This window comes from Melopsittacus undulatus, chromosome 8 (genome assembly GCF_012275295.1).
Source record: "Melopsittacus undulatus isolate bMelUnd1 chromosome 8, bMelUnd1.mat.Z, whole genome shotgun sequence".
NCBI classification, from domain to species: Eukaryota; Metazoa; Chordata; class Aves; order Psittaciformes; family Psittaculidae; genus Melopsittacus; species Melopsittacus undulatus.
Window position 1 is genome coordinate 51,952,043 of NC_047534.1, and position 14,477 is coordinate 51,966,519.

At 45.1% G+C, this 14,477-nt stretch overlaps 1 protein-coding gene across 1 annotated transcript in view; it reads left to right on the forward strand.

The window, feature by feature from the left end:
- Positions 1-14,477, forward strand: part of IQCA1 (IQ motif containing with AAA domain 1) — a 93,660-nt gene that overhangs the window by 22,105 nt on the left and 57,078 nt on the right. Inside the window, exon 6 of the mRNA XM_034065483.1 lies at positions 3,832-4,019. Coding sequence (XP_033921374.1) covers positions 3,832-4,019 — 188 coding nt within the window. The remainder of the gene's footprint in view (positions 1-3,831; positions 4,020-14,477) is intronic.

A 14,477-nucleotide genomic window follows, 5' to 3' on the forward strand; every position in this document is an offset into this window, starting at 1 on the left:
AAATGCTTCTTCCCCCAAGGAAAAGCTATTTATTAGTGGCTTACACTGTCGAATACCTCCTCTTGATTCAGAAGCAGAAACATCAGAGGCGCTGAGAGAAGTGATGTTAGAAATAAATTGGCTTTTGTCTTCCTTGATGTGCATGTTAAGTGTAGAGGGCTATGAAAGCAGCACTCATCATGCTGTCTCAGTATAACTCTCCAGAACAAACATGTGGACGCACATGGAAAGTTGATGTGCAGCACTACAGCACTGGAAGGCAGGGGTCAACGACTGGCCAGCAGGGAGGCATTCCTGCTGGAGCTGTTTGAAACCATCCTCTCACACTGTCCATCTGCCTTGGCACTCCTCCTGCCATTCCACTGCCTGTTTTCTCTTGCTTCCTGAGGTGGCCAAAGCTTTTTCAGGCATCCTTTTCTTCTGATGTCTGCTCCTTGACAAGAGAATACACACTCCACCGTGGCTGTCACATAGATGCTGTCTCTGAAGATGCAGGAGTGCTTGAAGACCTTAGTCCCTCGTTTTGACATTGTCTCCTCATGGCACCATTTCCTCACTGCTGTTGAGTGCTTTCCTCCTCTTCCTCCCCCAGAACAGGAGCCAGTGCTTGGCTCCTGACATGCACCAGCCTCTTGGCCTTCACTCAAGAACAGGCTGTGGTGCGTATGTTCCACATCAGACAGGCACGGATCCTTCAGGACTCATTTATCACTGCCAGCTCTGCTCTTCAGTTCGTGCTCTCCCTCACGCATCCGAGCTGGAGCGTGTTATTGCCAAAGCATTTCCACTGCAGGAGGAGCCCTATGTTTGGCAGCTCTCTCCACCAGCTTCAGAGGATGTCATCTGCTGGTAATGCATCTCCCTGCTACTCATTGCAACAGTGTGCCTGGCAGTGCCAACTCCTGCTCAGATCAAGTGTCCTTTCATGCCTGCTCCATCATCTTATCTTGTTGGCTCCTCTCGAACACCTTACCCTCCCTCCCCAGTTTATCTGCCTGTCTAGGTCTGAGCCAGCTCTGCTTTCCCAACTATGGAAACAATCAAGGAACAGCACATTTCACATTAGCCATGTGAACGCCTTCTCCATGCAAATAAACCCTTTTCCATGTACCCGCGTTTAGGAAAATATTAATAACATAAAGATGAAGAGGATTAGGAAAAGAAGATGGTCAAATGAGAGGACAATCTTACCAGTTTTCCTGTTCCCATTCAGTACTTCCTTCAGGGAGTTCTCAAAGGTGGATAGCTGGACTCTTGTTGGTAGAAGTGCTTCCTGTTCCTTTTATTTTCTTGTAGGAAAGCAGCTTTTGGAAAAGAAAATGACAAAAATATGAAGGGCAAATACAAAAGATCTCTTTTCATAAGCTGTTCTACAAGGTTATATCTGTACATCAGCCTTAGGGCTTTGAGCGCAGCTCAATGTATCAGGAGATAAACTGATAACTGTGATAACACTCAGACAGGTGCTGTACAAGTATTTACGCAGGGCTTGGCTGGATTTTGCCATCCAGAGCAGGTTCGGTAGCCTTGTTGCTATCAGCATCCAAGCCAGCTAGTTTAGGGCTACCTGTGTCCACACCAGCTTCATGACTCAAGTACAGATATAAGGCAGTATACAGAGATATGGAAGAGTTGCGCTGGCTCATGTCTTCAGTAGTAACACTGCTACCGATACCTGTAGGCAGTTGTACTGATGGGAACTTGTCTAATAAGCAGTTCTCTTGAGCATTGCTGTAGTGAAGAAAATGGTTGAGTAGGAAACTGCCTAGAGGGAAGGGAATCTTGTTTCTAGATCTCAGTCTGGGAAGCAGACCTCGTGGGTGCTCCTCTGGTTTCCAAATGAGCCCTGAGAAAGCACCGTCACATCTGGCTATTCTGAGGTTCATTTGATACTGGTGATGGAGATGATGCTGAAAAACAAAAGAAAGAGCAAAAAAAAATGCTGGTGAAGGTGAAGATTGGAAACACTTCCATGGAAACGTGAGAATTGACCAAAGGTGACATCTCAGGGTGAAAGGCAACATTCTGGGTCATAGGATGCTGAGGCGCTGGCACAGGGTGCCCAGAGAAGCTGTGGCTGCCCCATCCCTGGCAGTGCTCAAGGCCAGGTTGGACACAGGGGCTCGGAGCACCCTGCTCTAGTGGAAGGTGTCCCTGCCCATGGCAGGATGAGCTTTAAGGTCCCTATGATTCTATGATGTATTCGGGAAAAGAGCACATGCAGCTGCCTTTCAGAAGCATGCTGCTCCTCTTTTTACCTCCTGAATCTCTTCTTCCTGGTGGCCCTGACAAGCCACACATTACAAACACAGGGAAAGCAGTAAATTGCCTTCCTGCATGGGGCCTCTGCGCTTACTTTGGACAGTGTGCAATCCCACTGTGTGCTTTCCGAAACCAAACTTGCTTGGCACTTGTTAGTGATTCTTGGAACCTGGTCGAAGCACAGAGAAAAATCTTAAATTTAAGCTGGCCCAGCCTTGGATGGAAGCTTTTTTGTCTTTGTGGGAGACCTCTGGAATTAGGGCTTGGAACACTCTAGAACATACATCACCAGAGCAAGAAGAACGCATTCCTAAGTCAGGCTGAGATGTGCTGATTAAGGACCAGGTCTGTACATTCCAAAGGTTTCCACCTTTGGCCTGAGCAGAACTGTACAGAGGTTTTATGCAAAGCAACGGTCTGAGGCTTTTGTTCACATATGCTGCCACCTATATGTCAGTCACCAGCTTGGAAGAGTAAAGGACACCATAGCACAAAACCAGGCTATCATCTGTTCCAGTCTCAAATCTGACCTGTACTATCAGACTATAGAATCATAGAATCATAGAATAGTTAGGATTGGAAAGGACCTTAAGATCATCTAGTTCCAACCCCCCTGCCATGGGCAGGGACACCTCACACTAAACCATATCACCCAAGGCTTCATGCTTAGTACTTCCCAACTATGCGGGAAAAAACTTCCTTCTGGAATTGCAAATCAAACCCCAAAGCTGATTTACAAGTTAATTTTTAACAGAGATTATCCTCTGTACTGCCAAGGTAGAAAGACGCTCGTAAAACACTGGGAGCATCTCAGCTTTATCAACCACTGCAGCCTAAAAGTGCAAGGTTTCAGACCACCCACACAGGTGGGATTTTTCATGCTTCTGTATTTGCATACCAGCAAGACTTTCATTTTCCTCTCTCAAACTACACATGTAAAAGCAATCACAAAGCAGAAGTCAATGTAAGGCTTGAAGCTGGCTTAGGAGCCCTTCTTGCCAAGGTTATCAAATCATGGGAAACTTGGGGAGCTCTGATTTTTATTACAGTGTCTGGGGGGGTTGTTTATTCTTTTTGGTGCTTGTTGTTCCTCAAGGGAAGTTGATTTCCTACAGGAATAGGACCAGCTGCAACAAAATACCAGGAAACCAGTGACCAAGCAGTGCATATAAAAATCGAAGTGAACAAATTAAACACAATGCTGGCTAATTAAAATATACCAATGGGAAGTCCAAACATTTGGAAATTCAATTAAAAACCCTCTGGCACCCTTCTGACATGGATAAAGTTGGCATTTGCAGAGCAGCAGCTTTCTCACCTGTCGCATTGAGATCCTAGGATCCCACGCTGGAAGGGCTGGCTTTGTACATTGCAGTGTTGTTAATTAATGCTGAAACACTAACAATAGACCATTGTGTGCATCCTGGCAAGTTTTATGAGTACAAGGATTTTTCCTGGCTTACTGCAAAGAAATTAAGGCTTAAGCTAACCCTAACCCTAACCCTGGCTTTCCAATTCATACTAAGTTTGTTTTAATTAATCTATTCTGTTTTCTACTCTTGTTTTCAGAGCCTACCTCCTCACTTAAGGTCAATGAGTCTTCTGCAGATGGATGCTGGGCAAGTAAGTGCCCCGCAAGGTGGGATCCAGGAGAGAGATGATGAGATAGCCATCAAAAACAAGCTGAGAGAAGCAGAGGGGCTCAACATCAAGGAAACTCTCCAGGACCAGATTGGCCAGTGTTTCATTGAGTGCCGGTGAGCAGAGATAGACACTTGCCCCTTCCTAAGCCCATTTGCCCCAAAAAGCCTGACTTTGCAGTTCTTACAGATCACAAAATCCATGTTAAGGTGGTGATCCTGGTCCCACCTGAAGAGCTAGTACTATACCTGCTGGAGAGCTAAGCTCCTGAGCAGCAGGATTCCTAACTGGAGAAACCAGAGCAGTGATACACTCCTAGCACAGTCCAGCAGGGACCAGAGGTGCATCTTGAAAGTCTGACTGCAGAATCAGGCCCACAGGCATTAAAATGTTTGGAATTACAAGAAACATACTTAAAGGTGAGGAACACTCTATCTGAATACATAAGGTTTAAGAGAGAGAGCTCAGGCTTCCATGAGGTAGATTTATCATTATTTGCCATAGCAAATCACATCATGTCACTGGTTCTGCAAATCCAGGTGCCTGCTGCTGGTATTATCCAGCAAGCCAATACGAACCTGAAGTACTTTTGTACTTGAGGCCTGACCTTCAAGACACTCCTCCAAATGTAACTTGACTTAAGTAGTGCTGCTGACCTCAGTGAAACTTCACGTCTCAGTAGAGTTAAGCACATACCCATTTTAAACTGAGTGCTGACACCTATAGTTCTCTCAGGAAGTTTACTTTACCCAAAGATGTTTTAAGACTAGCAATTTTGATATGGCAGTACTTGCATTGAAGTATATAGAGCCTTGTACTAATAGGCTGGTTTTATGATGTGTTTTACCCCATCAAGAGGGTTGGTATCTGAAAGGAAACTGGGAAAGCGCCCTAAAGTTCCAGGATTTAGCAGCAACATTTCAGCTGCTCTGCATAAAACTGCTCTGCAAAAACAATTCCAGTCTTTCTGTGTCTTGAGCTGCTTGGTGATGTTACAAACCTTGGTTTTGTCTTGTGGACTAGTGTCGTGTCCAGTCATCATTCAGTGTACTGGACCTGCCTTCAGCATGCAGCTTCCAGTTGGAAACACAAGCGTGTTCTGAGGAAATCCTGCTCTATTTATCACTGGCCTGTTTTAATCAGGTTTTAGTGGCTATATGACAATAGTGTTTGCTAAGAAAAAAGCAATCACCATTACAATCACGGATCTGGCACTGTATTTCTATAAAAGCTGTTTCTCTTCTGTCTTGTACTTTTGCCTCTTATAACGCTCAAAACTCCATCACGTTTTCCCCAGTCTAGCTCTCCTTTAGCAGGAACTGTGATTTTACAAAGCTCAGTTATCACAAAGCACTTCCCCAATCCCTAAATCAACCCTCTTCCTAAGGCTGGGTCTGCACGGTTCTGGAGCTGCCATTTCCTGTCGCTCCCCACAACTCCCAGCATGTTCTGAGGAATAGAAAGACCTTATTTCCTTTGCTAAATATTACTCATCTAATAGCAATTCTCTAACACAGGTCAATTGTGCCCAATTAACTTGACTCTAGAGCTTGAGGAGAACCGAAATACTGTGTGAACCCATAACTGTGTTTCTACAGGAGATTAGCAGGGAACAGTCAGTGTCCCAGAGAATAAGGCTGAGCCATAAACCTCTTTAAAGACAGTTATGAGACATTATTGAAAGTAAAATCCATTCCATGGAGACATGTAACAGCAGAGCCATCCAAGAGCCTAACCAATCCAGAGGATCATTTGGAGGAAGCTGAAGCCATCGTTCAAATCACGGGAGGTGGAGAGGGATGGCTGAATGAGCAGTTCATCAAACCCTTGCTACCTAATGTATAAACCACCTTGGTCTCACATACCTGCAGAAGACTCTGAAGATGTCAGGTGGAGTGTAAATGCTGAGCTTTCTTATTCAGTAGCCCTTATAAGTGAAATGGGACCTCGGTGCTACATTTATATCCCACATGTGCCCAGGGGCCCAACTTTATGTGAGAGTTCAGAGCTATAGGCAGACATAGTCAGTATCCCAGCATATAAATACGCGATTAAACAAGTTGTAAGGAGTTCTTCAGCTAACCTTTAAGTTGTCTGCTCTGGTCTTGTCAGGTTCAGCAGTCTTGAATCTCATCTAGACTTGAAAATTAACAAGGATTAAAGTTTGAATACAAGTACCACATTAACTGACCTTGGATTAGCTTTACAGATATGCTTTTCCCAAGCAAGTGCTTGTATTAAATGGGACTAAAATACACACACAGAGTTAATCAAGGACACCACTGCTTACAGACAAGCCTTTATGCAGACATGTTTTGCTGCTGCATATGAGATTGACAAGGCTGGAGGGGAGCTGTTTTCTCAGTCCAACAACCACAGACAGAGCTGCATCTCTACCCAACCATCTGAAACAATCTATATTAAATGTTAACCAGGAAGCAGCTTTAAGCTAAATCAGACCATTTTGATAGAAAACAGTTAAAGAGATGCTGCAGGTACAGTTATGTGGCATGCCCAAGTGCAGAGACATCTCTGATAGCACAGAGGCAGTAACAGCCTTGTTGCTGTGAGAGCAGTGTTTGATCACACTCCCTGTTTCTCTCTCCTTTTAAACCAACTGTCCATCATGATCTCTCCTAATGAGCAAGCCAAAGCTAGACAGATCTCATTGATAAAAGCCATTGTGATGATTTAGCAGTGTGGTAGATAAAACCCTGCGCCCAGTGAAGCCAGTGGGAGAGCTGCCATCAGCTTCAGCAAAGGCTGGACATCACCCAAGAGCTTAGTTCATTGGAATCCAGCTGAGTGATGCAGTGAGTTACGGGGCTGAGAGGAGTCAGAGTGAGCTCCCTGCCATTGAGCTCTTCACAGGAGGCTTCTGTTTAAGTGACCAGAATAGTTTTCCCCACAGACACATCCACTTGCATCCAAAATAGGTTAAAAAGAATTACTAAACCCAGCAAATTTCTCCCTATGGGAGCATGTTTGTCAGGCAGAGCCAAGCGTTCTGTGTGGTGCCTGCCAGAGACACTGCAGAACCAGCAGGAGCTGTATCCTGCTCCTGCCTGCTGGAGAGTGGGCCAGAGCTGCAGACTTACATTATTACCTGCCAGGATGTATTCTGGCTCCGCACTAAGCCAGGCTGCCAGATCAACAGCTAAATGTAGCTTATAAATTACTCTTGTAACTAGGCCTTTTGACAGTCTCCCATTTTCTATCATCTGTTAAATAAACAAGATAGTTCAGGGGGAACAAAGGTTCTTGTGAATACATTTTGCTGTATGTACTAAGAAAAAATAAACCCAAACTTCCATATTTTATCCTCCAACTGGAAAGGGATGAGCCAGGAAATGCAATTAGCAAGTATTGTCTTTCAGCACAGCTGCTCTTAGATTACAAAAAGCAATGAGCACGTATTAAACTTCTCCGCTTGTAAGAACTGCTGTAAAGATTTACCGCTGCCTTTGCACAAGGGAACAGGAATGTCTTCAGTCATTTCAAGCCAAACAGCTTCGTATGAGGGTAGGTTCTAAAGGAGCAAAATAAAGCAAAACCCGAAGGAATAGATAAATGAAAGCGTTCCAGTCACTTATAGCAATCCTACTACAGAGAAAACAAACAATTTTGGGTAGAACACTGTGCATTTTGCAGCCTTCCCACGCACCATTCAGTTTGTCTGTGTTGACTGCTGTGGAGCTCTTATTTGCCTTGCAAATTATTCATATAAAGCTTTCTAGACTCCTCTTTGGCCTTGTCCCTTTGCACCATATGAATACTGCAGTACAAGTGTTCCAGAATTAACAGCTGCCATGATTATATACCTCTCAGCCTGGATTTTAATCACTCGACTCCCACAGATTCCATTCATTAAGAACAGAGTTCCATATTAAGATACAGCAGTTGCATAGCTGGGGTTTTGGTTTCAATTTCCTGTGCCATTGCAGACCAAACCCATTTTTCTCTAGTTCCCCATTTCGAGTCTTGCACCACATACACTAAATCCATCATCACAGTCTTCACCACTCTTTATCCACCAGCATTTCCCAAATCACACATCTTCCTCAGAGTCATCCCTAAATTAAGTCTTAAAAGGGGTGAAGACAAAAGAGGAGAAGGATCCGCTTATTATACAGCAAGATATAGTAGCATCTTTGGCTAAGAAAAGTCTTCTCTGACAGAAATCAATACGAAGGATAAGAAATCAAGATGAGGTTTTTATTACCAGAGATAGCCTCAAGAATCACAGGGGAGAGCCTAATACACAGGCTTTGCTCTAATGTGTCTTATGCCCTCTAGCTGTAACAAATTACGCTGTGGATTTCTTGGAGGATTTATATGCCAATGCTCAGTGCTCTGGGGAGCATTTCATCAGTGGCATTGCTGACCTAATAACAGGGGATCTAAGTAATAGCGACTTTTATGTACATCATGCGTTATTCCCACAGATTTGGGGATTGGTTTTCTGGAGGAAGGAGGAGGCGAGGGGTAAATGTGCTTTCATAATAGGTTTACACTTTACTGATTAGCTTTGAATGATCTTCTCGCTCTGCCTGCTGACTTGAGTACTGTCAGGAAAAGAATTGGCCCAGCTTCATGGTGAGTGAATGAGGCTCCTTCTGAAGCAAGGGGTTCCTGTGCTTTATTTATTCATTTGGAACATTCCTGACAGCCAGCCCAGGCTTTGATGCAGAGGAAAGGGGAAAGAAATAGGAAGTGATCATGTTATATTTCCCTTTTTCACAAGGCTGTTTTGTTGAGCTGAGTTTACTGCCAATATGCCTGTCCATGGGAGTCCCTAGGTAGCAGGGGGTGGGGAAGGGGGAGGCAGGAGGAAGATGAATGGGAAGAGTGGTTTTGCACTGAAACTCCCCAGAATAGGGCAAGTATTCGCTTGTGTCAGGTACTGCCTGTATCACATTTCACACTCTGTACACACTGCTCTTGATGAAGTCAACGTTAACATGCACGAGAAGGTGCCAGGCAATCCATCAGCAGCTGCAGCCTTGCCAACAGGACAGAGACAGATGAACCTCAGCAGTGCTAAGCAGTGCCAGCCCTCCACACACAGCTCCGGTTCTGAGGGAATTGTCACTCTAAGTCCATCTGGACCCGTGTTGGTTTTCAGTCCCATCTGGCTCATCGTTCATGCCCTCAGCCTGCCAGAAGTGCTTTCCAAGTAACACGGATCGTGGTCTCCATACAGTATGGCAACAGCTCACAAAACAGCTGATAGCAAAATTGCTTAATAACCAGGTTTAGTGCAGTGAAGCCCTGTGGCAGACAGGTCTCTTAAAGAGCAAGCTCCAGTCTGGAAACCCTTGGAACACAACCAGAGATATCCCAGTCCCTTAATCCCACTCCTCTCTCCATGCGATGCCCCGTTACTCTGGAGCATGCATTCCCTTCCTCTCTGCCACCCCACCAAGGGCATTTCTTCTGTAGGAACCTCCCAAAAATACCCCTCTGATGTCTGGTACTTTACATTCAACACAGACAGGAGTTACTGCCCACAGGAGCCATTTATAGATGGATAATGAACCACTCTCTTTCACCTCATCCATGCTGTCATTACTTGTTTCCCCTGTCATCGTTAAAGGATTGTCACACACTCACAAGCCACTTGTATGTGGAGTCCCACTTGGAGCTGAAACCACTTGCCAGAAGCTGCCATGAGCTCACTGTAAAGATCAGGATATTCTGCAGATGGGGAGAAGTGGTTGCCTGCAATGTCATCTGATGAGGATGAGCAGAACTGAAGTAGAAAGAGGTCTGTATCTGCACCGTGGTTTTCTCCTGTCCTTACCTGTTCACTGAGGCTGAATATGTCTCCTCCTGTCCTCTTGTCCTTTGTGCACTGAAAGCCTACACAAACCAATTCTTCAGGGTATTGCACAAAACAAGCTCTTTCTGAAACACAACCTCCCTGACCATGGCTAAAGCCTGCTCCCAGATGTTGGACTGTACCTCATGTAGACAGTCCAAACCAGCTTCAAAACCCAACAGAGCCATGACAGCACATGGCAAAACCTGCCTAGGACCATCCTCAGTGCTCTGGCGGCTCGGTCATGCTGAGCCCCTCGCTGCAAGCAGCCATGCTGCTGGGTTCAAGTACATCTGTGGGAACTAAAACCCTGCCTTTGGGCTGATTAAGTAACATAATTAGGAGCTGTAAACATTCACGGGTAATGTTCAGGCCTTTCCTAACACATTCTTAAAGCTTCCACTCAGTACTTCTCTATTGACTCATTTTGGCAGGGCTGGAGCGAGCAGCAGAATGGAATGCAAATGCAGCACTGGGCTTATCGGAGGAGTACCAGAGCAAATAGCCCACCAGGTTTCTTTAAACAGAGGGAAAGTAAGTTATCATAAGCAGAAGGATTGTTTGCATATAGCAGGAGAGAAAGAAGACCACAGTTCTTCAACCTGTTTTCCCATTGTTTGGCATCATGTAGCTACATTTAACAGCAAACAAACAGCGCACCTTCAGTCCTCCTTTCTTGCCTATGGGAACACCACACTGTCCTCTTAAAAAGTGTGAAAGCCTCTAATTCCGAAGGAGGGACAACTTCCTACGTCCATCTGCAGTTAATCTACTTCATTGGGTGCCTAAGGATTTACAGGAGACATGGGACACCTCTGGAAGCTTCTGTGCAGTGGCAGAAGTTGCCTAACTCAATGCATGCTATAAATATACGAGTGTGCTGACATGAACGGAGGCAGGTTGATGACTTTGGGGGGGATCAGCCAGAAGTCCCTGGATTCATATATTCTCATACTTGGTGAAGCACATATAAATCTTAGTGGCAGGTATCTGAAACAGTAAGACCGGTTGAACCCTGGTGTCATGCCTCCAGAGAGGCCTTGATAACATCACAAGACCTGCTTCCTAAATCACCACAAACTCTGAAATGTGTTGGCTTTCCAGTTCTGTAAGGCTCCTTACATTTACACTTCGATTTGATTGCCACCTCTCTGCAGTGATTAAAACCATGTGCAAAAGGACTGCTGCTGAGCCTTAACTTTATGCATTGAAAGGTCAAAGTCTGAGATAACGAAGGAACAAAAAGAAGTGTTTTATATATCACAGGTGAAAATCAACCTTCTCAGGGAGTTTTCAACATAATAAGTCATCCTCATCTAATCACCAAGTGCACTGATGCTGCATAAGCACATCTTAGTCAGCTTTCCAAACACTACTGCTCCCTTCTAGATGAGCATGCAGATATCTCAAATCCCAAAGTTATTAGTGGCCTCTTCTGGATGATCTCTCTTTTCCCTGATAGTTTGCTTCCTGGCTTCATTGCTGAAAATAGGGTCAGGTGCTGATACTGTTTAACACAGCTAAGGCTTCATTCTAAGCAGATTCCTATCAACTTCCAGGAAAATTCATAGAACAAGACACTTGTTTCTGAGGAATTTTGTCAATATCAGGGCTTTCTCAAGAATGCTACAGGCAGAAATACACATTCTGGCTCCCCAGGCAGTTTAGGACCAGTGCAATATAGGGCTAAACTATTCCAGTGCCACAGCACTTTGGACTTTGTGATTTCCTCAGCATCCTGAGGAATGCTCAGAACTCCCAAGCATCTGCAAGCACATCTTCATCTCTTCATCAGGCATGATTTGCATTGCACACCTCTTGCCATACTTCCATATAAATTATGCATTAGCGACATTAAAAGCTCATTCAGACCTGAACAGTTGCACATTAGCAAAGCCATAATGACCATGGTTCTTCTTCAGACCAGTCTGTCCTCCTCTGCTTCTCAACCTGCTTGCTTCTAAATCACTTTGCCCAGAAAGACTTAACCTTTTCCCCTCCCCACTTCAGCCCCAGTTTCTGTCTCTGCAGTTTCCAGCTCTAAAGCCCTAAACACTCCAGTGGCTGTAGACCAAGAGTAGGATTGTCCAGAGCCTACTTGCTCAGCCTGTGGAAGCAGGACTTTGACAGGGACAGCAAGGACATCGCTGTTGCACAGGGCAGGAAGAAACTCCATGTTCTAAACCTTGGGAGCAAAAGGGGCTTCATTTAGACATTTCCATGTATTTAGCATAAGCAGAATTACACTGTTAACCCATCTCCATCTTGGGAAATCCTGACTCATTTGAGCCCTTATTTTCAGACAAGTATATTGTAAACCAAATACCAAACACCTAAGCTTTCAGTCCAGATAGTTAACAGCTTGACAAAGCTGTGATCAGCTAACACCAGAGAGCTTTGTAATGGATAGTGTCAGGCAGGGACACTGGGGAAGCACTAAAACCAGAAGTGGAAAATGACTCCAGCTGGTTTGGTGCTGTCAGTTGCTGCCCAGTTGCTCACAGGGAGAAGAACCCAGATGTGGTTACTCATCAGGGGTTAGAATACAAGAGGGAGGAGAGCACTCAGGAGAGACATCCCTCAGGCAGCTCCAGAACAGCCACCAATAGATGACAGGAAGCAAGTCTTGTATGACCTTCCCCACCATGCCCAGTCATAAGGCTTTCCAAGTCCCTCTTTTGGTGCATATCTTTTCCAGGTATAGGGATCCATAGCCTCCCCATCACAGGCCCAGTTCCAGCAGGTTAGGCAATGGGCTGTGGAGACAGCCATAGGTGGAGTTCTGCACATACAAAGAGGACACCTCTTTATTCTACCTCTCACAGTCACCAGAGCACAGTATGGGACATGGGAGTGAATGGATGCAGCAAGTAAGGCCAAAGCACTAAGCCTCAGCACAGGCATTTGGGGGTACAACTGCTGCTCAGCAAGAACAAAACAGCAGACTAAAACCTCAATCTTAATACAAGGACATGTTACTCTGTCCTATCCTGCTGGTCCTTCTATCCCTGTTCTTGCCCATCCTCAGCACTGTTCTGTAGGATGAATTCCTGGCTTCATTTGCTGCCTACTTTTTGCTTGGCAGCAGTGCAGAAGCAACACAGAGTGTTACAACAAGCTTAGGTTAGATTCCCTTCTCTGCCTTCTTCACGTGGCTGAAAGTGACCTACAGATGCCCACAGTCCCTTGGCCTTGAGCCTGAGCCTCCTGCTTAGCATTAAAGCTCCTAAAAATACTCACTCCTTTGTCTGTCTGGAAGCCTGGAATCAGCTAAAGTAAATAGCATTACTCTGAGTTGGTCCCATTTGCAAACAAGGAAAAACAGGCTTGTAACTTATTAGTTCTTTCTGCTCAAGTACTTGTACCCATCTATAGTAATACTTGGGGATTAAGAGTCTGGAAATGCTAAGTGTTACCAGCATAATGCAACAACCCCCCCCACTGATACCCTCAAGGACACTTCCCAAACCTGATTTGTTTGTTGTCATAGATACTCACACAAACAGTTGCATTCCAGGACTCTCACTTGCCAGCAGCAATAAGCTCTACACATCCTAAAGAACAGACTGGGCTGTTATTGGCAAATGCTGCAGCACTGTTCCCTGTTCAATGGATGTGTTCTATTCCAGTTCTCCCACACTGCACTTCCTTTATCCCCGTCTCAAGCAGAGCCCTACCACAGGCAGAACGAAACAAGTGGGGTATTTAACACTGATAGCTAGGGCCTGATTTTCACCTCAGAGCTGGTTTCTGTTCCAGTAATCCAGCTAGATACCTACTGTGCTTGGCCAGAGGTGCCTGCTCCACCTTCTGATCTGCTCTTGATCAGCTTAACACAGTCCTAATCAATAAGAAAGAAGGGGATGAATCCCAAGGTGAAGAGACCTATCCCAGCTGGTTTTTTCATTCCACTGTGATAGGGAGAGGTGTATTCCCCAGCAAGTTAATACAGAGCAGGTAGAAGAACCAGTTTTCCCCACTTTCCCATTGCCAACAAGCAAAGCGAATGAAGATCTGCTGGAATACAGGAACAAGAAACAGGCAGAGAAAAAAGAACCAGGAGTCCCACTGGTACCTGGTAGAAGGACAGAAAGGCACTGACAAACCAGTGGCTGGCAGAGGAGAGGTGTTTGAGGGATATTCTGGGAAGAGAAAGACTAAGGAAAAGCTTAGAAGTAAGGAGAATAAAAATGAACAAGAGGCACAGAGCAGTGGCTCCCAAGCTGCAGCCCTTGCTCCACAGAATGATCTCTTTGGAGAAGTAAGCAAAGAAGGTAAAAAAGACATTTTCAGCCTTGGCTCTGCAGAATGCAGAGAAGAAAGGGGCCATGGACTGACACAAGCAGAGTAAAGGGGTAGCAGAAACAGGCACGAGGAGCTGGAAATGGAGGGATGAAAGATACATAGAACCAGGAGGGGAGGGAAAAATAGGGACAGTTAGAACCAAAAATTGATAGAAAACATGAAATGTGTCCATGGCAAAGAAAAAAGAGCAGCACTCAAATGTATATGGCAGCAAGCAAGCTCAGGTGGATGTGTGGAAAAAGACTGGGTTGTAAGGGAGTCGTGTTTGAGTACACAGAGGATGGAGGCATGCAAGTGGCTGGGAATGGCAGGCTGTTATTCTTTCTCTGAAGAGAAAATAGATCTGCTTCTGAAATCCAGTTGTTTCACTGTTTTCACTGGCAGTGGGGTTTTCAGAGTTCACATACTGGAGACCATAGCAGCAGAATGGCTGATTCAGGGCGTTGTG